Below are 27,074 nucleotides of genomic sequence, written 5' to 3'. Positions count from 1 at the left end.
TTCAGCAGGTGGGATCCCAGTGAGTGAGTGGGGTCTTATGCGGTAGCTAAGTAGAACTCGGGATAGGCGAGTCTGCAGTGAGCCTTCAGTTACCCTCTTCAAGCCTTGCTTGATGGTTTGCACTGCTCTCTCTGCCTGACCATTGGACGCTGGTTTAAATGGGCCAGATGTGACAAGTTTGATCCCGTTACTGTCATGAATTCTTTGTACTCAGCACTGGTAAAACATGGCCCGTTGTCGCTCACCAGGACATCGGGTAAGCCGTGTGTGGCAAAAATGGGCCACAGACTTTCAGTAGTGGCAGCGGACGTGCTAGCCGACATTATCTCACATTCAATCCACTTGGAGTACGTGTCTACAAGCACAAGGAACATTTTACCCAAGAACGGGCCTGCATAGTCAACGTGTACCCTAGACCACAGTTTGGAGGGCCAAGACCATAAACTTAGTGGCGCCTCCCTGGGTACATTGCTTAATTGCGAGCATGTATTGCATGTGTGAACGTAGGATTCTAAGTCCGCATCAATACCGGGCCACCACACGTGGGATCTGGCTATCGCTTTCATCATTACGATGCCTGGGTGGGTACTGTGGAGGTCATTGGCGAAGGTGTCTCTGCCCTTCTTGGGGACCACTACTCGATTGCCCCACAGAAGGCAGTCTGCCTTTATAGACATTTCATCTTTGCGCCGCTGGAACGGCTTTATCTCTTCCTGCATTTCCACTGGGACACTGGACCAGCTCCCGTGAAGCACACAGCTTTTGACTAGAGATAATAAGGGGTCCTGGCTTGTCCAGGTTTTGATCTGCCAGGCAGTGACGGGTGATTGCTCACTCTCAAATGCTTCCATAACCACGGCTAGATCTGCGGGCTGTGCCAGTTCCACCCCCATGGTCCATGGTGGACAATGGCAGTCTACTGAGAGCACCGGCACAGTTTTCTGTACCTGGCCTGTGGCGGATGGCCTAGTTGTATGCGAACAACGTGAGCACCCATCTCTGGATACAGGCCGATGCTTTGGTATTTATCCCTTTACTCTCGGAAAACAGGGATATAAGTGGCTTATGGTCAGTTTCCAATTCGAATTTTAGCCCAAACAGGTAATGATGCATTTTCTTTACCCCATAGACACACGCTAACGCTTCTTCCTCAATCATGCTGTAGGCTCTCTCAGCCTTAGACAGACTCCTGGATGCATAAGCAACCGGTTGCAGTTTCCCGAAATCATTAGCTTGTTGCAATACACACCCGACACCATATAACGATGCATCACATGCTAGTACCAAATGCTTACATGGATCATGCAACACAAGCAATTTGTTTGATCATAACAATTTTCTCACTTTTACAAAGGCATTTTCTTGGCTTTTGCCCCAAACCCATTCACCCCCTTTTCGTAGTTAGACATGTAGTGTTTCTAGCAGGGTGCTGAGACCTGGTAAGAAGTTACCAAATAGTTTAAGAGTCCCAGAAACGACCGCAGCTCCGTCACGTTCTGTGGCCTCGATGCGTTCTCGATTGCCTCTATCTTCGCCTTGGTGGGCCTGATGTCGTCTGCAGCAATCCTCCTTCCCAAGAACTCCAATTTAGGCGCCAGGAAAACGCACTTCCAAGCGTTTTAACCTGAGCCCCACGCGGTTGAGTCGACTAAGAACCTCCTCCAACTCTGCAGGTGCTCGACTGTGTTCCGACCTGTGACCAAGATGTCATCCTGGAAGACCACGGTGCGCGGGACTGACTTCAGTAAACTTTCCATGTTTCTCCGGAATATCGCCGCCGCTGATCAGATTCAAACGGGCATCTGTTATAAACAAAAAGACCTTTTTGTGTGTTGATGCAGGCGAGGGCCTTCGTTGCTTCCTCCAGTTCCTGCGTCATGTAGGCTGAAGTCAGATCCAGCTTCGTGAACGTCTTTCCTCCCACCAGCATTGCAAAGAGGTCGTGGGTATTGGTCCTGCAGGGAGAAACGATTGATAGTTACTTTGCAATCGCCACAGATTCTGACGGTGCCGTCTCCCTTGAGGACTGGGACAATAGGACTGGCACACTCGCTGAACTCGATCGGTGAAATGATGCCCTCTCTTTGCAGCCGGTCTAGCTCGATCTCTAGCCTTTCTCTCATCATGTACGGTACTGCTCTCGCCTTGTGATGGATGGGTCGCACCCCCGGAATTAGGTGGATCTGCACTTTTGCTCCTTGGAATTTCCCGATGCCTGGTTCAAACAGCGAAGGAAATTTGTTTAAGACCTGAGCACACAAAGTATTGTTAGCAGGCGATAGCGCTCGGACGTTGTCCCAGTTTCAGCGTATCTTTCCCAGCCAGCTCCTGCCGAGCAGTGTGGGACCATCGCGCGGTACCACCCAGAGTGGCAGTTTGTGCACCACTCTATTGTAGGAGACCTTTACAGTAGTACTGCCGATTACAGGAATCAGTTCTTTTGTTTAAGTTCTTAGTTTCATGCGAACTGGAGTTAAGATTGGCCTTGAGGCCTTGTTGCACCACAACCTTTCGAAAGTCTTTTTGCATTGATGGACTGGCTCGCACCCGTGTCCAGCTCCATTGACACCGGGAGTCCATTTAGTTCAGCATTCAGCATTATTGGGGGACAATTCATGGTGAATGTGTGCATCCCATGTACCTCTGCCTCCTCAATCTGAGTCTCTGGTTTGTTGTGATCCTCCGTGGATCTGTCCTTCTCTGCAACATAGTGGTTTGCAGGTTTAACAGACTTTGCAGCTCACCTGCACACTCATTGGAGGTGTCCCATTGTTCCACGGCCCTTGCAAATGTACTCTTTGAATCGGCATGAATGGAAATGATGATCACTGCCGCAGCGCCAGCAAGGTGTTAATGGCCTTGCATTCATCACCCTTGATGGTGGACTCAGACATCGGCGGACGTGCAACTGCAGGTATGTGTGACCTGCCCTATATGTTACGATTCGAAAGCAACATAACTTTGTTCATAGTACTTGAAGCAGCACTTGTGTGCTGAGAGATTTGCTTCGTATTGTCACTGGAGGCAATGAAGGCCTGGGCTATCGCTATGGCCTTACTCAAGGTTGGGGTTTCTACAGTCAAAAGTTTGCGAAATATGGTTTCGTGGCCAATGCCAAGTACGAAAATGTCTCTGAGCATGTGCTCCAAATGTCCTTCAAATTCGCAATGTCATACAAGGCGTCTTAGCTCGACAACATAACTCGCCACTTCCTGGACTTCAGACCTTTTGTAGGTGTAGAACCGATACCTCGCCAGCAGAACGCATTCCTTCATGTTCAAATGCTCTTGGACCAGTACGCACAAATCATCGTAGGATTTCTCTGTGTGTTTCGCTGGAGTGAGCAGATTCTTCACGAGGCCATACATTGGTGCCCCACACACGGTGAGGAGGATCGCCCTTCATTTGGCAGTGCTCTCTTCCCCATCTCATTCGTTGGCCACAAAGTATTGGTCGAGTCGCTCCACAAAAGTTTCCCAATCATCTCCTTCTGAAAATTTCTGCAGGATGCCCACTGTTCTCTGCATATTTACGTTTGCTATCTGTATCCTGTCGCTAGTTGTTGTGTATGGAGAAAGAGTCAGACTGAACACGGTGAGCTCAAAGTAAAGTGTGACCTTAGTCTTTTATTGTAGGTCTCCAGAGTGCCTCTCCAACTTGTGATGCCGCCTTAAATACCTGTGCTCCCAAGGGATTGTGGGATCCCGTGGGACTTCAGGGGATGAGCCCTCTGGTGACTGTACAGAGTAAATACAAGTCCACATATATAACAGCAACTATATCCTTCCTTAGGGAAGGAGACCAAAACTGTATGCAATACTCCAGGTGTGGTCTCATCAGGGCCCAATAGAATTGTGTAGTCGGCGTATTTACTGAGGCGTACAAAAGCATGGGCCTGACGCTAAACATCAGTAAGACAAAGGTCCTCCACCAGCCTGTCCTCGCCGCACAGCACTGCCACCAAGTCATCAAGATCCACGGCGCGGCCCTGGACACCGTGGACCACTTCCCTTCTCTCGGGAGCCTTCTATCAACAAGAGCAGGCATTGACGACGAGGTCCAATAACGCCTCCAGTGCGCCAGTGCAGCCTTCGGCCGCCTGACGAAAAGGGTATTTGAAGATCACGCCCTCAAAACTGTCACCAAGCTCATGGTCTATAGGGCTGTAGTAATACCAGCCCGCCTGTATGGCTCAGAAACATGGACCATGTACAGCAGACATCTCAAGTCGCTGGAGAAATACTACCAACGATGTCTCCGCAAGATCCTACAAATCCCCTGGGAGAACAGACGTACCAATGTTAGCGTCCTCATCCAGGCCAACATCCCCAGCATTGAAGCACTGACCACACTCGATCAGCTCCGCTGGGCAGGCCACATTGTTTGCATGCCAGACATGAGACTCCCAAAGCAAGCATTCTACTCGGAACTCCTTCATGGCAAACGAGCCAAAGGTGGGCAGTGGAAACATTACAAGAAAACCCTCAAAGCTTCCCTGATAAAGTACAACATCCCCACTGACACCTGGGTGTCCCTGGCCAAAGAACGCCCTAAGTGGAGGAAGTGCATCCGGGCAGGCGCTGAGCTCCTCGAGTCTCGTCGCTGAGAGCATGCTGAAATCAAGCACAGACAGCAGAAAGAGCATGCGGCAAACCTGTCCCACCCACCCCTTCCCTCAATGACTATTTGTCCCACCTGTGACAGAGACTATGGTTCTTGTATTGGACTGTAAGGTCACCTAAGAACTCATGTTAAGAATGGAAGTAAGTCTTCCTCGATTCCGAGGGACTGCCTATGATGATGATATAAGTGCAGTAAGACCATCTTAGAGCCGAAATTGCCTTTTTTTATGAGCCGTCACCATCTCACGGAAAGCACTCCCCGCTCAAACAGCACTGCAATTGCGATATTGCCCTCATTTATTTTAGGGGCGGTGCACATTCCCGCCCCACTGGTGTTCCAGCCCCATCGCCCCTTGGTGACCCCCTTTCAGTTCCGTGTGGGAAATTGCCCCATGGGAAATTGTCCTGTGGGAAATTGTCCCGCGGGAGCGGATCAGCCGCCGCATGGTGCCCTTGACAGCTTTCCACAATGGGAAGCTACATGTGGCTGGCGGCGTGTCCGCCTTTAAAGGAGAGGGCGCATTGCTGGGGCCGCCATTTTATTTTAATTGCTGGCCGACTAGAGGCAAGCCCAACAATGGCAGCCACAGATTCGGCTGGGCCGCCAATAGGCAGCCCAGAACCCTCTCTTGGGTGCCGGACCACTGGTCCGGCCGAAACCCTCCACGGTGGCCCAGTGGGTGCCACTAATGTGGCTGCAGAGTTCGCAGCAGCCTCCCCTTTAACTGAAGGGGAGGGATGTTGCTATGCATCAGCGCTGACATCATCAGCTCGGCGCTGATTACACTGACCGAAGTCCGCACCACTCCATGCCGATATCGCCTGGGAGAGAAGAAAAATGTAAAGAGGTCAATTTCTCTCACTCTATGCCCCATGGATTGGGGCGGTGAAAAATCTTAAAAAGTGGTGGGTGCACCGCCCTTTCAGTCGGGGGGCAATTTCGAACCCCTTTACTCATACTCAAATCCTCTTGTACTGAAGGTCAACATACTATTTGCTTTCTTAATTGCTTGCTGCTGCTGCATGTTAACTTTCAATCATTCATGTACAAGGACACCCAGGTCCCTCTGAAAACCAACATTTCCCAATCTCTCACCGTTTAAAAAATACTCTGCTTTTCTATTTTTCTGACCAAAGTGGACAACTTAACATTTCTCCTCATTATATACCAATTGCCATGCTCTTCAATTCTATGATTCTGTCTCAGTGAGCCTACTAATTTACTGAACAAACCCAGCAAATTACAGCAATCAATGCATTTACTAGTCAATCGCAATGTTGTGCAAATACTAAAACCTCTGTTACTTCAAAGTGTTGAATCTTTGGTCTATATATAAAACAGCACTGGGGAGATTTTCCTGGGCCTGTGATATTTGAAGATTCATCAAATCAGAATGCAAACAATAAAGGAACCCATCAATTATCCTCCATAAATAGGGCAGGTTCTTTTACAAACCTGCATTCCCATCCATTTGATTTTCTGATATTCGGTGCGCGCAGGCCCAAAAGATCTCTCTTTATTACTCTGAGTTAATATTAAATCTGTTCAAATATCTTCTCATACCAAGTGGCAAACTGTTTGCCTCCATTTTCTAAGTGTTTCATTGACATCTAATATCATAAGTCACTTTTTAGAGTAATAATCAGAAAAAAAATATACTGCTAACCAAGTTAATTCCATTACTAGTTTGGGTGCTATGGGCTAAAAGTTAATGTCACTGATAATAATTAGATTTATGAAGGGGAAGTCACATTTGACAAATTTGCTGGAATTCTTTGAGGATGTAACAAATAGGGTGGATAAAGGGGAACCAGTGGATGTGGTGTATTTGGACTTCCAGAAGGCATTTGACAAGGTGCCACATAAAAGGTTACTGCACAAGATAAAAGTTCACGGGGTTGGGTTAATATATTAGCATGGATAGAGGATTGGCTAACTAACAGAAAACAGAGAGTCGGGATAAATGGTTCATTCTCAGGTTGGCAATCAGTAACTAGTGGGGTGCCGCAGGGATCAGTGCTGGGACCCCAACTATTTACAATCTATATTAACGACTTGGAAGAAAGGACCGAGCGTAACGTAGCCAAGTTTGCTGACGATACAAAGATGAGAGGAAAAGCAATGTGTGAGGAGGACACAAAAAATCTTCAAAAGGACATAGACAGGCTAAGTGAGTGAGCAAAAATTTGGCAGATGGAGTATAGTGTTGGAAAGTGTGAGCCATGCACTTTGGCAGAAAAAAAATCAAAGAACAAGTTATTATTTAAATGGAGAAAGATTGCAAAGTGTTGCAGTACAGCGGGACCTGGGGGTACTTGTGCATGAAACAGAAAAGGTTAGTATGCAGGTACAGCAAGTGATGAGGAAGGCCAATAGAATCTTGGCCTTTATTGCAAAGGGGATAGAGTATAAAAGCAGGGAAGTCTTGCTACAGTTATACAAGGTATTGGTGAGGCCACACCTGGAATACTGCATACAGTTTTGGTTTCCATATTTACAAAAGGATATACTTGCTTTGGAGGCAGTTCAGAGAAGGTTCACTAGGTTGATTCTAGAAATGAGGGGTTGTGTAGGTTGGGCCTCTACTCATTGGAATTCAGAAGAATGAGAGGTGATCTTATCAAAATGTATAAGATTATGAGGGGCTTGACAAGGTGGATGCAGAGAGGATGTTTCCACTGACAGGGAAGACTAGAACGAGGGGGCATAATCTTAGACAAGGTAGAATAAGGGGCCGCCTAATTAAAACGGAGATGAGGAGGAATTTCTTCCCTCAGAGGGTTGTAAATCTGTGGAATTCGCTGCCTCAGAGAGCTGTGGAAGTCGGGACATTGAATAAATTTAAGACAGAGATAGACAGTTTCTTAACCGATAAAGGATTAATGGGTTATGGAGAGCAGGCAGGGTAGTGGACCTGAGTCTATGACTGGATCAGCCATGAGCGTATTAAATGGCGGAGCAGGCTCGAGGGGCGTATGGCCTACTCATGCTTCTATTTCTTATGTTCTTATTCTCACGAGATTCCTTTGTCTACTATTTTTACAATTAGTTTATTTTGAATAGGTTAACGCCTCCATAAAAGTAACACATTGTGTTCATCTGTTAAAGTAACCATCAGTAATTTCTAATTGAATTAATAGTCAGAGCTCCATCAAAAAAATATTTTTTTATCTACAGAATGGTCTACACAGAGAGGACAAATGGAGTGCACTTAACCAAAGTGTAAAAGTTGGAAAGTTGGGAATTTGGAGAGAGTGGAAATCTCTGGTAAGTGCTGAGTGAGTACTAGGTGTAAAAACTGAAATTTAGTTTAATGTTTTGAATTTAACTTAAAACTTTAAAAACTGTAAAATGAACTGTTGTCAACAGTTAACAGAAACTGCATGTTGACTCTGCCTAATCATAGTATGCTTTGCTAAGTGCCCTGTTCGTAACTGGCACCAGTACTGGGGAAAGAGGAACTAGGCTGGAATCAGTGTCCTGGTGAATCGAATAACTAGTGTGGTAGATAGTGCTTTAAACTAATGAAGCGGGTGGGGGAGGATTCAGGAAAGAGTAAATTCAAAAGCAGCAAGAGAATTGTCAAGGCTATAGAGCAGAGCAGTGATTTGGGTAAAAATAAGCAGAGTGGGTCAGAAAGGGACAGAGAGCTTAACAAACGTAATAGGGCAAGAATGACTAACGTAACAGCATGGAAAAACAGAAAAAGAGTCAAAAGGTTATGGGCTGGATTTTCGACTTTGCTCATTTCGGGGCGGTAATGGGGGCAGGGGGGTTAAAGTTTGCTCCCGGGAACAGTTTGCGCCTCAGTCAGCAAAATTCGGCAGCCCTGAGTGTGGGTCGGTGCACTAAGGGAGGCGTTGCACACCTCTCTTTGGGCACTAGGCCGGCTGAGCATGCAAAAATCGCGAACTAAACAGCTGGCCTCTGAGCATTCTAAGAGAGGCCTGGGGAGAAAAAAATAAATAAAAAAACACCAAAAACATTTCCAATAAATAACTCACACCACCACAACATAAATTGCAAAAAAATGTAAAACAACAATCACATTTACCTGAGGTCGCCATTACTGACAGCTTTGCAGCTGCTGCAGCTCATATCGCCCGCTTTCACAGGCGGTCCCAGCACGGCGCTCTACAGATCGGGCGAGAGCTAAAATCGAGCCGGTGTCGCAACCAGTGGGGTTGCACAGGAGCTCGCCTCTTCCGGGCGGCAATGCTCCACGCCCTGCCAAAACCAGCCATGAAAATCCTGGCAGGGCACTGGAAGCTGGCTGCCTGCCCGGAAGAGCTTACCGCCATTGCCGCCTCTCCGAGGTGAAAACAGAGCTGGCAACAAGCCAAAAGTCCAGCCCAATGGCACTATTTCTGAATGCACAAAGCATTCACAACAAAATAATTACTTAATAGCACAGATAGAAGTAAATGCATTTAATTTAATAGCCATTATGGAGAAGTGGTTTAAGAGTGACCAAGGTTGGGAACTAAATATTCCAGAATATTTGACTTTTAAGAATGAAAAAGGAGGGGTTGGAAAGCCCTGATGATAAAGAATGAGATAAAGCAAGTTGCTAATCACGCTGGGTGGAGCCAAGAAACAACATGGGGCAGAAAAGGCTGGTGATAGTAGTTTATAGGCCCCCTAACAGAAGTTGTAGTATTGGGCACAGTTTAAAATCAGGAAATTAGAAGTGCATGTAACAAGGATACAACAAATTTGCAATAATAGAACAGAGGAAAAGTTCATGGAATGCATTGAAGGCAGTTTTCTAGATCGTATGTTGAGGAACCAACTAGGGAACATGCTATTTTAGAACTAGTATTGTGCAATGAGACAATAATTTCAGATCTGACAAAAGGTGATCGACCTGAAATGTTAACTCTGTTTCGCTCTCCTCAAATGCTGCCCAACCTGCTGAGTATATCCTGCATTTTTCATTTCAGATTCGCAGCATCCGCAGTATTTTGCTTTTGTATTAAGGTTAATTAATTACCTTGTAGTAAAGGAGCCTCTGGAGTGCAGTGATCATAATATGATTGATTTTTATATTGAGTTTGAGAGTGATTTAGCTAAGTCTGAAAATAGGGTCTTAAATCTGAATAAAGCAAACTTGGTCGGTATGAGAGGTGAGTTGGCTAAGATATGTTGGGAAACTAGATTATCAGATATGATGGTGTTTAAGCAATGGCAAACATTTAAATAAACAATTCATAATTCACAACGAATATACATTCTCTTAAGGAATAAAAACAATCAGAGGAAAAATAGTCCGACCATGTCTAACAAGAGAAGTTAAGGGAGGAGGTTTATAATGTTGCCAAAAAGAGTAATAAACCTGAGGACTGGGAGGAATTTAGAATTCAGCAAAGGAGGAACCAAGAAATTGATCAAGAGAGAGTAAATAGAATGAGAGTAAACTACCAAGAGACATAAACACAGAGTGTAAAAGCTTCTATAGGTATGTAAAAAGGAAGAGATTAGCGAAAGTAAATGTGGGTCCCTTACAGGCTGGGACAGAGAAAGTATGATGGGGATAAGGGAGTGGCAGAAACATTAAACAAATACTTCACCCCGGCTTCACAGAAGACACAAAAAGCATACCAAAAATAGTGTGGAACCAAGGGGCTAGTAAGAATGAGGAACTTAAAGTAATTAATATCAGTAGAGAAAAAGTACTGGAGAAAATAATGGGACTAAAAGCCAGCAATTCCCCTGGACCTGATGACCTACATCCTAGGGTTCAAAAAGAGTTGGCTGCAGAAAAGGGCACTTAAAAAGTCATAATTTTAGGAAAGGGAAATTGTGTTTAACAGATTTATTAGGGTTTTTTAGGATGTAACTAGCAGAGAAGCTAAAGGGGAACCAGTGGATATAGTATATTTGGATTTCCAAAAGGCATTCAATAAGGTGCCACATAAAAGGTTGCTACGCAAGATTCTGAGGGAGCTTGACAGAGTAGATGCAGAGAGGATGCTTTCCCTCATGGGGGAATCTAGAACTAGGGGCACAATTTCAAAATAAGGGGTCGTCTATTTAAAACAGAAATGAGGAGGAATTTCTTCTCTGAGGGTTGTTAATCTGTGGAATTCTCTATCCCAGAGAGCTGTGCAGGCTGGGTCTTTGAATATATTTAGGGTGGAGCTAGACAGATTTTTGAATGAAAAGGGAGTCAAGGGTTATGGGGAACGGGCGGGGAAGTGATGTTGAGATCAGGATCAGATCAGCCATGATCTTATTGAATGGCGGAGCAGGCTCAGGGGGCTAAATGGCCTATTCCTGCTCCTATGTCTTATGTTCTTATGTAAGGGCTCATGGGGTTAGGGGTAATATATTAGCATGGACAGAGGATTGCTTAATAAACAGAGAGTAGGGAAAACCAGTCATTGGCAGGCTGTAACTGTGCTTGGGCCTCAGCTATTTAGAATTTATATCAATGACTTAGATGAGGACTGAGTAAAATGTATCCAGGTTTGCTGACGATATAAAGCTCGGTGGGAAAGTCAGTTGTGAAGATGATGCACAGAAACTGCAAAAGGATATAGACAGGTTAAGCGAGTGGGAAAGAACATAGCAGATGGGCTATAATGTGGAGAAATTTGGAATTATCCACTCTTGGAAAAATGGAAATGCAGAATATTTTTTAATGGTGAGAAACTGGGAAATGTTAGTATTCAGAGACGTGGGTCTCCTTGTACACGAATCACTGAAAGTTAACCTGCAGGTAGAGCAAGCAATAAGGAAAGCAAATGGTATGTTAGCCTTTATTACAAAAGGATTGGAGTATAAGAATAAAGAAGGCTTACTGCAATCATATAGGGCCTTGTTGAGATTACACCTGAAGTACTCTGTACAGTCTTGGTCTCCTTACCTAATGAAGGATACACTTGCCTTAGAAGATTCACCAGACTGATCTGGGATGGGGGTGATTGTTCTATGTGGAGAGATTGAGAAGACGAGGCCTATATTCCCTAGAATTTAGAAGAATTTGAGGTGAACTCATAAGAACATAAGAAATAGGAGCAGGAGTAGGCCATACGGTCCCTCAAGCTTGCTCCACCATTTAATACGATCATGGCTGATCCGATCATGGACTCAGGTCCACTTCCCTGCCCACTCTCCATAACCCCTTATTCCCTTATCGTTTAAGAAACTGTCTATTTCTGTCTTAAATTTATTCAATGTCCCTGCTTCCACAGCTCTCAGAGGCAGCGAATTCCACAGATCCACAACTCTCAGAGAAGAAATTTCTCCTCATCTCAGTTTTAAATGGGCGGCCCCTTATTCTAAGATTATGCCCTCTAGTTCTAGTCACCCCTATCAGTGGAAGCATCCTCTCTGCATCCACCTTGTCAAGCCCCCTCATAATCTTATACATTTCGATAAGATCACCTCTCATTCTTCTGAATTCCAACGAGTAGAGGCCCAACCTACACAACCTTTCCTTATCAGTCAACCCCTCATTTCTGGAATCAACCTTGTGAACTTTCTCTGAACTGCCTCCAAAGCAAGTATATCCTTTCGTAAATATGGAAACCAAAACTGCACGCAGTATTCCAGGTGTGGCCTCACCAATACCCTGTACAACTGTAGCAAGACTTCCCTGCTTTTCTATTCCATCCCCTTTGCAATAAAGGCCAAGATTCTATTGGCCTTCCTCATCACTTGCTGTACCTGCATACTAACCTTTTATGTTTCATGCACCAGGACCCCCAGGTCCCGCTGTACTGCAGCACTTTGCAATCTTTCTACTTTTAAATAATAACTTGCACTTTGATTTTTTTCTGCCAAAGTGCATTACCTCACACTTTCCAACATTATACTCCATCTGTCAAATTTTTGCCCACTCTGAGCCGGTCTGTCCTTTTGCAGATTGTGTGTGTTCTCTTCACACACTCCTTTTCCTCCCATCTTTGTATCATCGGCAAATTTGGCTATGTTACACTCAGTCCTTTCCTCCAAGTCGTTAATATAGATTGTAAATAGTTGGGGTCCCAGCACTGATCCCTGTGGCACCCCACTGGTTACGGATTGCCAACCCGAGAATGAACCATTTATCCCTACTCTCTGTTTTCTGTTCATTAGCTATCCATGCTAATATATTACCCCCAATACTGTGAACTTTTATCTTGTGCAATAACCTTTTATGTGGCACCTTGTCAAATGCCTTCTGGAAGTCCAAATACACCACATCCACTGGTTCCCCTTTATCCACCCTGTTTGTTGCATCCTCAAAGAATTCTAACAAATTTGTCAAACATGGCTTCCCCTTCATAAATCCATGCCGACTCTGCCTGAATGAATTTTGCTTTTCCAAATGTCCTGCTACTGCTTCTTTAATAATGGACTCCAACATTTTCCCAACCATAGATGTTAGGCTAACTGGTCTATAGTTTCCTGCTTTTTAATCAGCCTCCTTTTTTAAATAGGGGCGTTACATTTGCAGTTTTCCAATCTGCTGGGACCACCCCAGAATCCAGGGAATTTTGGTAAATTACAACCAATGCATCCACTATTCCTGCCGCTACTTCTCTTAAGACCCGAGGATGCAAGCCATCAGGTCCAGGGGATTTATCTGCCTTTAATCCCATTATCTTACTGAGTATCACTTCCTTCGTGATTGTGATTGTGTTAAGTTCCTCCCCCCCATAGCCCCTTGACTATCCACTGTTGGAATATTATTAGTGTCCTCTACCATAAATATTGATACAAAATATTTGTTCAGAGTTTCTGCCATCTCCATGTTCCCCATTACTAATTCCCCAGTCTCGTCCTCTAAGGGACCAACATTTACTCTAGCCACTCTTTTCTTTTTTATATACCTATAGAAACTCTTGCTATCGGTTTTTACATATCAAATTCTTACAGGGCAGATGCAGGGAGGATGTTTCCCCTGGCTGGGGAGCCTAGAACTAGGGGTCACAGTCTCAGAATAAGGGGTCAGCCATTTAGGACTGAGATGAGAAGAAATTTCTTCATGCAAAGATTTGTGAATCTTTGGAATTCTCTACCCCAGAGGGCTGTGGATGCTCACTTGTTGAATATATTCAAGATAGAGTTCAATAGATTTTCAGAAAATCATGGAATCAAGGGATATGGGAATAGTGTGGGAAGGTGGAATTGAGGTAGAAGATCAGCCATGGTCTTATTGAATGGTGGAGTAGGCTTCAAGGGGCCGAATGACCTACACCTGCTCCTATTGCTACATTATGTTCTTATGTTCTAGTTGAGATTCTCAACAAAAAAAATTCTCCCAAATTTCCCTTTTTCGAAGGAAGTAAAGCTTGCTGGGATACAATTCCAAGGGTGCTTGGAGCTCTCCGCTATCTTGTCCCAGTGATCATTCTTTACATGTGTCTAAATGGTGCCTTCTGGCAGGATAACCAGTGCTAAGCCTAATTCGGACCTCATCTGACATTCACATATGCATCTTTTCCAGCAGGGATCACTAAACTGATCAGAATCAGGAACTCTGGGGTAATTTTCAGTTTTCGGCACAAGCAGATCCTCCACCACTTTTATGCCCAGACCAATTTTCAGTTCCATTGAAGGCGACCAATCCATGGTTGCCAGTTTACTGCCCATGCTGAGAGTGAAAATTGTCCCTCCTGGCTGAAATTTCCCCTTCCCTGAGCCACGAAAAGTATTAAAAAAAAAAGTGTTGTATCAAATAAGTAATTCAGCTAAACTTTGTACAAACAGCAACTGCTTGTAAATTAACAATCTCAACAACACCTATCTGTCTATGCATCTATCTTCGTGTAAATATTCATGAAACATACAGCTTTCGAGTTGAATCTTGCAACGTTGCGTGTCCATGGGAAACAGAATCAAATCAAGTGGGCATGAAAGAGTTATTGACAACCTGAAATATGAAAGAGAAGGGAAAACATTACCCACTTTTGATTGTTATAAAAACAGAGCTTTTAGCAAATGTATTCAGTGTCTTCTTGAGTAGTCCTAAGTTTTTAATCTCACCTCATGCTGAGCAGCACATCGCCGTTCCGGAATATGAAGATCAGGATGTTCTCTTGCGTTACATCGTGGAAATTTGCATTCTTTTCATTTGCAAAAAATAAATCCGGTTTCCATAAGCAGTTAAACAGTGATGGGTCCACAGTCAGCGCATCTGAGGCTTTAAAATCAGTTGGCAGTTTGAGTCGAGGATCGTTCCATTTTTGTCTGAGGAAAATATTGACCCTATAGTCCTATCAAAACAGAAGTTGAAAGTCAGGTTAGTTTTGAGAGAAAAATTTAACAATTAATTATAGAGAATTTAAAAAGAAAAGCTGTGAAGCTCTAAATCAAATAAAACCAAAATACTGGAAATACACAGCAGATTTATCAGCATCTGAAAGAGAAGGATAGGTTAATGTAGGAGCTCTCATTGGTACTAATCAGAAATGTTAACTGTTTTTATTTCTAGAGATTTATACTTGCATCCATTTTGATGATAATCTTACAGATGAATGGTATCCACTGGCTGCATCAGAATGACAAATGTCTAGCACTGAATTCTGTTGACATTCAATGTTAATCTGTGTAAACTGAATGCTCTTAATATAAAAGTCCTGCTCAATGATTATTTTATGAAGTGAGCCTTGGATTTAGTGGTACCATTCCTGCCTCTGAGTGAGAAGGGTTCGAGCCCCGCTCCAAACAGCCCAGGTAAATGGAGACTGGAATATGAGGTTGAATTTTTTCCCCTTCTGCATCTTAGAAATGGAGCACTAATGCTCTGTAAATGGGGGACAATGACCTGCTGCTACCATTATGATTGCAGCAATGTTCACTGAGCCTGTTTTGAGTGGGTCCCCATAATCAAACGGTGGGTTGTGCAAACTCTGATCAGTAGATGGTGGCGATATGGTCGAAGGGCGAGAACCTCTTCATTTTGTGCAGGAGTTTTCCTCCCGGCCCCCAAATCTAGCCTAGGCTACTACTGCTCTGGTTCCCCCACCCAGAGATCGCCACCCACTCCCCCCTCCAGCCTGGAGGACAACCAGGCCACACAATTTTACAGCAGCCGGGAGTTGGTGGGTTGCTCTGGCATGCTCGGTTTCGGTCCGTAGCCCTTTGGCCAAAAGCAAGTAAATCCCGGTAATCAAAATTAACCAGAACTACAGGATAGTCAGCAGGCGTGTCCACCAGCCACACTGATATCATGCTGGGGAGAAATCCACACCATGGTCTCCAAATACTGAGTTGACATCCAGTAGGATACTCCCGTCCAGATGGAGTGACCACTAGCTCAGTGGAAGTATTCCCGCCTCTGAGACAAAGCGGTTGTGTTCTTGTCGGCACTCCAGACAGCCCCAGTGAGCAGTGCGCCGGCATGGAATATTGGATTTACACCATTGGGTTTAATGGGTGCAGGGGACCCCCCACCAAATTGTAAGGGGTAAGTGTGGCTCTTTAGTCATTGGATGCAGCCCACCTAGGTGAAGGTGATTATAAGCAATTTTCCTGGAGCAGTACATGTAGCCTCCACGCAACCACTTCCACTGAATTGTGGTGTGCACTGCCTGACACACAACAGAATGTTTCAGGATGGCTCAAGGACTGAGGGAGAGCATGCACAAATGGCTGTAGAGGTCCTGGTTAAGGAGGTCCAGAGGAGGGATGTCCTTTATCCGCAGGGAGAAAGGAAGCCACAGAGGCAGCTAATGCGGCAGATGTGGGAAGAGATCGCCCAGGCAGTAACAGCCACGAGCCCTGCCCCCAGGACGTGTCTCCAGTGTGATATTTAATGACTTGACACAAGTAGTCAACGTAAGATCCCATCTGACAACATTATGCTCAATACCTGCACCACCACCAGCATCACAACCTCAACACACTGCATCCACCGTCTAACTTTACACTGACATTAACACAACCAAAACTATTTCATCCTTCACAGGCACTACTCAAACCTCACACATCTCATAGCTCTTCAACCATATGAGGCATCTCACACACACACACACACACATGTCAATACACTCATTCACAATCACCACTCTTTGTCTTCCAGGACAAGATAGCACATAACAGGTGCAACAGGACCTTACCAGGGGAGAGGAAGCATATCTTCACTCCCCTGGAGGTGACAGTGCTAGCGGTGATCGGGAGGGGAGCGGTAGACACTGTGGCCACAGGCAGAGTAGGGGGCAGATCGCCGACAGGAAACTCCAATTTCCTTACATATCCACAACTATTCCTGATCCCTAACCGCCCCCCCCAAAATCTATCCTCACTCACAGCTCCATATGGTCTCATCAAATACATCCTCCTATAGTGGTCACACACGCTGCACCCTAACACCTTTATCATTGCAGGCTCCTAGGAGCAAGATCCACCTCACAACCAGGAGGAAGTGGAAGATGAGCAAGAGCCACTTCATCCCCCCCCACCCCCCCACCCCCCACCCACGCAGAGGAAGAGAGTGAGGAAGAAGGCACTGCATGAATCGCCACCACTCTCGCAGGCACCAGTTCAGAGACCGACACCTTGGCCCTGAAATTTCGATGTCTCGGGTCCGTACGAAGTTCCTACGGACCGAGGAAGGCATCGGAAAAGCCGGGTTTCAGCGCGCAATGCGCATGCGCTGAAAACCGGCTTTTCCGATCTGTCAAGTTTCTGGCTTGACAGATCATCCTCAGATCGTGAGCAAGGACACTTGCAGGGCAAGATTTACGATATTTACAAATGTCCTCAAAAATCCTACGCCTGAAAAAGCAGGCGTACAGCCTACTTTTACAGGCACAGGTGTTTAAAAATACATGAACACATTAAAATTAAATAAACACATATGAAAACATACTTTATTGTTAAAAACCCTCCCCCACTACTGTAAGATTATTTTAAGGCATGTTTAAAAAAAGTCAGGAAAATATTCTTTTTTTATAAGAACTTTAATTTAAATGGTTTTTAAATATGTTGTGTATTTTTCTATTTTTTATTGATTTTTTGTGTGTTTGGGTGGAGGGGGGGCAGGTGGTTCTCATTCATAATAATGGGAACTCCAACTTACGGAGTTCCCATTATTATGAATGACAAAATACTTTACCTTGATTGGCTGCCCAGAGCCATGTGACTACAGCTCCAGCCCTGCGCACGTCCCAACGTGCATGCGCTCCAATGCATAGGATTGAAGGCCTCAGGCTTGGAAGTTCGAGCGGGCGCAGCAGCAACAGGTAAGTGCATAGTTTTTTAATCTTTTTTCTTTAGTTTGCCCACGGGAAGACCTTTAGCAGAATTTCAGGCCCCATATGTAACTTGGAGGCTAGGTTAGAACACAGATCCTCACAGTGGGATGGAAGCAGCCATGTTGGGTGGAAAGGACAGCACAGGTGCCAGAGAGGCAAGGTCGGATACCTGTTGTGCTGTACAGGAGTCAAATGAGAACTTTACAGAGCCAACCTTCAAAAGAAAGATACAAAAGCAAAATACTGCGGATGCTGGAATATGAAATAAAAACAGAAAATGCTGGAAATCCCAGCGGGTCGACCCGAAACGTTAAATCTGGTTTTCTCTCCACAGATGCTGCCGGACTCGCTGAGATGTTCAAAAGATGATGGGTTTAACAAACCAAAAGCCTGGTGCATTAGAGAGTCTGCCTGAATGCTTACAGGTTGCAGCTAGGGGAATGGAGGAGTCCACTTCCAGCCTGGCCCGTGGCTTGACACAGAGCCTGCAACTCATCCTCTCCAGCGTGGAGAGGCTGGCCAATTCCATCCAGCGACTTGCAGAGCCCAACATCATGCAACATCTGATGACTGAGGTCGCCGTTTCCACTGCAGTCAATGCTGCTGACATGGAACGGCAAAGTGCTGCAATGGAAGCTCAAGCAGCTGCCATGGTGGTTGTGGGCTCCTCTGTAGAAAGGGGCTTGCAGAGTATCTCATCTGCCCACAGACCTGTTCTCCAGTAGATCACTAGGCTGGCTGAACAGACACCTTGAAATCGTGGCGTGGGAATCATGGAGCAGGAACCTACTGGCCTCTCTCTGGATTGCAGCATTCCTGCTCCTTCCTTCGCACTCCACCAGTGCCCTTGCCCGTCAGCCAGGTGGCCCAGACAGCTGAAGCCCATTCTGAGATGGTGCCACCTGAGGCGGAGACATCACGGAACACAACCTCTCGCGGGCATCCCAAGAGGACATCAGAACTGCCTTCTTCAGTAGCTCAGCAGCCATCGACCTCGTGTGCTGCTGCCACTGGGAACACCATAGAAGCACCAGAGTCGGCAAGAGCACTTAAATGATAGCCACTAAGGGTAAGCACCAGGGTGAATAGCAATATATTTATAAGTGATGTTGGTTGTCATGGTTTCATTGTTTGCGTATGTTCTAAATAAATAGTGAATATGGTCATTGTGTAGTGTTGGAATTGGTGGAATTTTTTGTGCTTTTCATGGGGAAGGGCGTTGAAAGGATTGAGCGCAGATGGTGGACTTCTTGATGGATCCCCAGTCGTGGAAGGTACATCATGTGGCAACAGTGCTCCAGAGCTTGATGGTGGAGCACGTCTCTCAAAAGCAGTCTTCAAATAGATGATGGCAAACATCCCTCCCAGATGCAGGCCTTCTACCTGGAACCCTCTTGTGGCTCCTGCGTGTCCCTTTAGTACAATTGCTGGTGGTAACGGCTGGTCTCTCATGATCGGCAAATTGTAGAGCATGCAACAAGTCAGAATGAATCTGGAGCTCACCTCGCCCTGTCTCCCTCTCTCTCTCCTACAGAAGCTGGTGATGCTCCGCCTGACCTTGTCTCCTCCTCCCATCCCAGATCAAGGGAGACCCCCAAGAACTCCCATAACCACTCCTTTTCGCCTGGTGACTCCTATAAGGTCTCCAATAAAGTAAAGTAGCACAGCCCTCATGCTTTTTAGGGAAGTCGTCAGAGAATTTGTGGGGAAAATGTTGACAGTGTGTTAGTGAAGTCTTGACCAAATATCCCAGAAAGTCTCCCGATGTGTCTCAGAAGTCTTCTTCAAACGCAGTCTGGTCAGTGAACAGTGAAAGCTGGGTATGGCTTTAAGTAACGCTAGAAATCCTCAGCAATTACTTCTTTACTGTTCAGTTGGTTGATATTAGGAGAGGTCATTAATTGAAGCACTAGCCAGCAAAATAGCATGCAACCTCTTTAATGAGTGTGAGCAGGCAACTTAATTGTCAATCAGAGCCTTGACGATCCTCGGACGACCATTCCTAGCACATGCTTCAACTCCTTTACCAAGGTGGTGACTTGTGCTAAAGGCAGCTCATGACCCCATCTTGGCCACCTCGGAGGCTCTTTAGCACCTAAAGTATCCGGGGAAAATCAACCCTGCTGGCTTTATAAATAACATTTGCTCTATGTGATTGCCTGAACTGCTTTCAATCGCCTAAAGGGTTTGCTAATAATTTTCCAGAGTATATATTATTGGCCCTGGGTTTTTTCCTTTTTTTTTTGACTGTGCCCCAGATTACATGCCGTGGAGGGATGTGCCTAGTCATGATACTCCAGCCATCATGCGTGTGACGCAGGCTGAATGGACCAACTGATCTTTTCCTGCCCATCAAATTCGTATGTTCGTATGCTTACATATTTGGAATGCTTCGCTAATCAGAGGGAGCCAACCATCTGGCAGGTCTACTGTGGAGCCCAGCTTGTCCAGATAAGTCGGGGGGGGGGGGTGGCGGGGGAGACGCGGTCCCAGGGAAGGACCATGTAGAACCAGGCATCACAGGGGTTGATTTTTGTTCGGCCAGGAGAAAATTTAATGGTCATCTAAATCACACACAAAAAGTTTACAAACCTGTTTTTAGACTTCTTTTGAGCAGCCTGCAGTGGTGCCTTGAATGACCACTGGTTAAGCCACTGAATGCCAGGTACCTATGGGCAGAACATTCGTAGCACACATTTCTCCCATTAGTACTTCAAAATTGCATCTGGGTCCTATTGACATTATAGGATCATGATTTGCATGAGCTAATAAGGCCCCTACCCATTTCCCGCAGGTGCCTGGGGTACCCATTTCAAGACCCCAACCAAAATGGCGGAGAAACGAACGTCAGTGGAAACAGGGGAGTAAATGCTGCACTGTTATTTTCATCATACTACCATCTTTGGGGTTGGAAATTAACCTCCATGTCTCTTCTTTAGTCAAAGTGACTATCAGTTTCAGCTGACTGTGCATTCTCTATCCATTTGTTGAAAATTATACAGTTCAAGAAACATAACTGTCTCCTGTTGTTGTTTTACTATGTAAATATTTATTAAAAGGCTAAATTTCAGTAGATCAGACAGACATTTGATCCTTCTGGCTCCACACTAAAACCATGGGCAGCTGCCTTCGGATTGCCTCCTTTTCTCTCTCCTGATTGCTGCCCTTACTCTTTCCTGATAATTGCCATACTCCCTCTCAGAAGGAGGCAGCAACTAATTCCTGATTGCTGCCTCCTTCCCTCTCCCAATCACTTCCATCCCTTGTCGCATCCCTCCCCAACAATCGCTACCCACCCGCACCGCCCCCCCCATCCCAAGACCTAGACGCAGCGGTCCGAAATTGAAATTTCTTCACCGGCGAGGTGCCTGGGGTGTCCAGCAAGCATCTGCAGCTCACTAGTCTGATGTAAACGCGGCCCGAGGCCCATTATCAGGTGGGCCTGGGGCCTACCTGTTCTGGCGCAGGGAATGTTCCCTGAGCCCAGTTTGTACCCGCAGCCAGCACAAACCAATTTCCAAGCCATAGATTCTTCCCCAAATGGCAGCTCTGAATTGGACATTTCACCATAACTATGCTGTTATCTGGCTACATATCGTGAATTAATTTATGGCCCCAAATTGTAATTTCTGAATTTTCTCTCATGATTCATGACACCAAAACTAAATCAAACTGAGCAGAATTGGTTCTTCGTTAAATGGTTAATTAGTTTGTTAAATAGTTACCCAGGAGGGTAACTATAGGAGACATGTAAGCCCCTGTCCCCACTCATACCATAATTTTATCACAGCATGACTCGATTCAGATATTCTGCATACAGGCCAAAAGGGCCATTGTGAAACTGAAGATCAAGAAATCTTAAACAATTGGCTGCACGATGTTTCAGTTAAGTTCAAATGCAAGTTTGATCATCCCCAAAATGTTGCACCACATTACATGCTTCAACTAGCACTCTGCAGCAGTATTCTTATTTTCATTATCACCACTGCTCCCTGCTGTAATCTAAAGGGTATATTTTATCACGGCTACTGACAAATATTCTTCAGATGTGTTTGCTCCATTGAAATATTTCTTCCTTCCCGAGATGGATACTTTGCTCTGCAAAACACAACTGAACAGTCCAGCAAAAAAATGGGAAAATCTGCCCAGTCACATTAAATGCTGGTTAAAATGGGATTAGAACTGATTTCAAGTGGGACTGTTGTAGGTCACTGGCTTCATAAATCAGTCAATACTTATTCTCAAAAAAATTTGTAAAATAAATGTTCAGCTCATTTCATTTAAATTTATTGCTTTTCAGGAGGTATTTTACTGTAGTGTGTAGATTTTAAAAACCTAAACCCCTCATTTATTTTTTGGCAAATTATTTTGTTAAGCATATAAAATTAGGCTAATGTCCAATTAAGTATAGATTAAAGTTCATACTCACAAGTAGTAAATCAATGACCTCGAATCTCACCTTTTCAAAATATATTCCTTATTTATCAAAGCTATTCACAAGAGCCAATCGCAGAACAGCCTAGCACAGAACAGCGATAAAATCTAATCTACAGATACATGTATTTTAAATTACAAAAGCCTACTGCCGTTTGGGACCTTGGAGTGCTTGTCTACAGATTCCTGAAAGTTGCAGGCCAGGTGGATAAGGTAGTTAAAGCGGCCTACGGAATGCTTTCCTTTATTTGCCGAGGCAGGGAGGTTATGCTTAAAGTGTATAATACTTTGGTAAGGCCACAGCTGGAGTACTGCATGCAGTTTTGCTCGCTGTATTATAGGAAGAACGTGATTGCACTCGAGAGGGTGCAGAGATTTACTAGGATGCTGCCTGGAATGGAGAATCTTAGTTATGAGGACGGATTGGATAGGCTGGGTTTGTTCTCATTGGAACAGAGGAGGTGGAGAGGAGAACATACTGAGGTGTACAAAATATTGAGGGGCCTGGACATAGTGGATGGTAAGGGCCTATTTCCATTGGTGGAACGGTCTATTACAAGGGGGCATAGTGTTAAGTTGGGTAGTGGAAGGTTTAGAGGGGATTTGAGGGGGAGGGCTTCTTTATGCAGAGGGTTGTGGGTATCTGGAACTCGCTGCCTGGAAGAGTGGTGGATGCAAAAACCCTCACCATTTTTAAGAGATGGTTGGATGAACACTTAAAGTGCCGTAACGTGCAAGGTTACGGACCTAGAGCTGGTAATTGGAATTAGACTGGATGACATTTTGTTGGATGGCACAGATATAATGGCAAACATAGAAACATAGAAAATAGGTGCAGGAGCAGGCCATTCGGCCCTTCGAGCCTGCACCATCCTTCAATAAGATCATGGTTGATCATTCACCTCAGTACCCCTTTCCTGCTTTCTCTCCATACCCCTTGATCCCTTTAGCCGTAAGGGCCACATCTAACTCCCTCTTGAATATATCTAACGAACTGGCATCAACAACTCTGAGGTAGAGAATTCCACAGGTTAACAACTCTCTGAGTGAATACGTTTCTCCTCATCTCGGTCCTAAATGGCTTATCCCTTATCCTTAGACTATGACCTCTGGTTCTGGACTTCACCAACATTAGGAACATTCTTCCTGCATCTAACATGTCCAGTAACTGTCAGAATTTTATATTTTTCATAAAATTCCCCTCTCATTCTTCTAAACTCCAGTGAATACAGGCCCTGTCAATCCAGTCTCTCCTCATATGTCAGTCCTGCCATCCCGGGAATCAGTTTGGTGAACCACATACACCACATCCACTGGTTCTCCCTTGTCCACTCTACTAGTTACATCCTCAAAACATTCTAGAAGATTTGTCAAGCATGGTTTCCCTTTCATAAATCAATGCTGATTTGGATTGATCCTGTCACTGCTTTCCAAATGCGCTGCTATTTCATCTTTAATAATTGATTCCAACATTTTCCCCACTACCGATGTCAGGCTAACCAGTCGATAATTCCCCGCTTTCTCTCTCCCTCCTTTTTTAAAAAGTGGTGTTACATTAGCTACCCTCCAGTCCATAGGAACTGATCCAGAGTCGATAGACTGTTGGAAAATGATCACCAATGCATCCACTATTTCTAGGGCCCCTTCCTTAAGTACTCTGGGATGCAGATTATCAGGCCCTGGGGATTGATCAGCCTTCAATCCCATCAATTTCCCTAACACAATTTCCTGACTAATAAGGATTTCCTTCAGTTCCTCCTTCTCGCTAGTCCCTCGGTCCCCTAATATATCCGGAAGGTTATTTGTGTCTTCCTTCGTGAAGACAGAACCAAAGTAGTTGTTCAATTGGTCTGCCATTTCTTTGTTTCCTATTATAAATTCAATGATTCTGACTGCAAGGGATCTATGTTTGTCTTGACGAATGTTTTTCTCTTCACATATCTAGAGAAGCTTTTGCAGTCAGTTTTTATGTTCCCAGCAAGCTTCCTCGCATACTCTATTTTTCCCCTCCTAATTGAAACCTTTGTCCTCCTCTGCTGAATTCTAAATTTCTCCCAGTCCTCAGGTTTGCTGCTTTTTCTGGCCAATTTATATGCCTCTTCCTTGGGTTTAACACTATCCTTAATTTCCCTTGTTAGCCACGGTTGAGCCACCTTCCTGTTTTATTTTTACTCCAGACAGGGATGTACAATTGTTGAAGTTCATCCATGTGATCTTTAAATATTTGCCATTGCCTATCCACCGTCAACCCTTTAAATATCATTTGCCAGTCTATTCTAGCCAATTCACATCTCATACCATCGAAGATATCTTTCCTTAACTTCAGGACCTGAGTCTCTGAATTAACTGCGTCACTCTTTATCTTAATAAAGAATTCTACCATATTATGGTTATTCTTCCCCAAGGGGCCTCGCACAACAAAACTGCTATTTAGTTATTTCTCATTACACATCACCCACTCTAGGATGGCCAGCCCTCTAGTTGGTTCCTCGACATATTGGTCTAGAAATCCTTAATACACTCCAGGAAATCCTCCTCCACCGTATTGCTACCAGTTTGGTTAGCCCAATCTATATGTAGATTAAAGTCGCCCATGACTGCATGCATCCCTGATTTCTTGTTTGATGCTGTCCCCAACCTCACTACTACTGTTTGGTGGTCTGTACGCAACTCCCGCTAGCATTTTCTGCCCTTTGGTATTCCGCAGCTCTACCCATACAGATTCTACATCATCCAAGCTAATGTCCTTCCTTACTATTGCGTTAATTTTCTCTTTAACCATCAACACTACCCCACCTCCTTTTCCTTTCTGTCTATCCTTTCTGAATGCTGAATACCTCTGGATGTTGAGTTCCCAGCCTTGGTCACCCTGGAGCCAATTCTCCGTAATCCCAATTATACCATATTCGTTAATAGTTGCCTGCGCAATTAATTCGTCCACCTTATTACGAATACTCCTCGCATTGAGGCACAGAGCCTTCAGGCTTGTCTTTTTAACACACTCTGTTCCTTTAGAATTTTGCTGTAATGTGGCCCTTTTTGATTTTTGCCTTGGGATTCTACTTTTCTTCTTTCTATCTTTTGCTTCTGCCCCCATTCTACTTCCCTCTGTCTCCCTGCATAGGTTCCCATCCCCTGCTATAATAGTATAACCCCTCCCCAACAGCACTAGCAAACACTCCCCCTCGGACATTGGTTCCGATCCTGCTCAGGTGCAGACCGTCCGGTTTGTACTGGTCCCACCTACCCTAGAATCGGTTCCAATGTCCCAGGAATTTGAATCCCTCCCTCGTGCACCACTCTTCAAGCCACGTATTCATCGTAGCTATCCTACTATTTCTACTCTGACTAGCACGTGGCACTGGTGGCAATCCTGAGATTACTACCTTTGCGTCCTGTTTTTTAATTTAACTCCTGGCTCCCTAAATTCAGCTTGTAGGACCTCATCCCGCTTTTTACCTATATCATTGGTACCTATATGCACCACGACAACTGGCTGTTCACCCTCCTCATCCAGAATGCGCTGCAGTCACTCCGAGACATCCTTGATCCTTGCACCAGGGAGGCAACATACCATCCTGGAGTCTCGATTGCGGCCGCAGAAACGCCTATCTATTCCCCTTACAATAGAATCCCCTACAACTATAGCTCTCCCACTCTTTGTCCTGCCCTCCTGTGCATGGTGCCATGAACTTGGCTGCTGCTGCCCTCCCCTGATGAGTCATCCCCCCCAACAGCCCCCAAGGTGGTGTATCGGTGTTAGAGGCGGATGACCCTGCACTACATTCCTTCTACTGCTCTGCCTGATGGTCACCTATTCCCTATCTGCCTGAGTAACCTTTACTTGCGATGTGACCAACTCACTAAACGTGCTATTCACGACATCCTCAAGCATCGCGGATGTTCCAGAGTGAATCCATGCGCAGCTCCAGTACTGCAATGCGGTCTGTCAGGAGCTGCAGCTGGATGCACATTCTGCTCCTCCTGTGCTATATGGGAGGTCAGGGACACGCTCCCAGTGTCCCTGGCCTCCCACATAGCACAGGAGGAGCAGAAACAGATCAGGTCTCTCCTGCCATGACTTAACCCTTAGATTAACTTAATTTGGCAACAATGTCAAAGGTTACCTACTGATAAGGAAATAAAAAGAAGAAAAAAAGATTAAATACTCACCAATCCACCAGCCAATCACTTACCAGCTTGGCTGTGACGTCACACTTCGATTTCTTTTTACTTCTTTGTTTTACCTTCAGCCTCGATCTCCCGAACTGCTGCTCCTCCTCCCAAACTCCGCGCCCTTTTATCAGGGCTTGTAGGGAATCGAATAAGACCAGGGTGATCTCCTGGACTAGTTTCGATCGCCTGGATGGGTCAGAGAGGAATATTCCCAGATTTTTTCTCCCTAAATTGGCCTGGGTTTTTGATCTGGTTTTTGCCCCTCCCAGGAGATCACATGGCTTCAGTTGGGGTGGAGTGTAGAATGTTTCAGTATAAGGGGTGTCGCAGTTGTGTGAGGCGGACTGGTTAGGCTGGGTGCTATTTGCCTTTCCGTCATTGTTCATAGGTTTATATGTAACCTTTAGGGCTGCTGACCAAGGGCTGTGCGGCTCTTTGTCGGCCGGCATGGACACGATGGGCCGAAATGGCTTCCTTCTGTGCTGTAGATTTCTATGTTTCTATGTTTGTTCATTTAATCGTGTTACAGAAATGTAAATGTTCACAATCAAACAGAACACAAATATTTGTTTGGCATCACTTCTCTTGTGACTAGAACTAAAGCAAATGATTTATAGTTTTGAGCTTTCATTCTTGACAATTATGGAGCTGATT

General features: G+C 45.1%; 1 protein-coding gene across 2 annotated transcripts in view; it reads right to left on the bottom strand.

Annotated features, from left to right (window-relative positions):
- glrbb (glycine receptor, beta b) overlaps positions 1-27,074 on the bottom strand; it is a 246,645-nt gene that overhangs the window by 114,420 nt on the left and 105,151 nt on the right. For both annotated transcript variants that reach the window (XM_070865245.1, XM_070865246.1), the window contains exons 5-6: positions 14,599-14,828; positions 14,403-14,485 (exon numbers count right to left, since the gene is read on the bottom strand). In XM_070865245.1, the coding sequence (XP_070721346.1) occupies positions 14,403-14,485; positions 14,599-14,828 (313 nt within the window). The remainder of the gene's footprint in view (positions 1-14,402; positions 14,486-14,598; positions 14,829-27,074) is intronic.

Source organism: Pristiophorus japonicus, chromosome 2 (assembly GCF_044704955.1).
Source record: "Pristiophorus japonicus isolate sPriJap1 chromosome 2, sPriJap1.hap1, whole genome shotgun sequence".
NCBI lineage: Eukaryota > Metazoa > Chordata > Chondrichthyes > Pristiophoridae > Pristiophorus > Pristiophorus japonicus.
The sequence above is the reverse complement of the archived record's forward strand: the minus strand, read 5'-3'. Positions and strand labels throughout refer to the sequence as shown.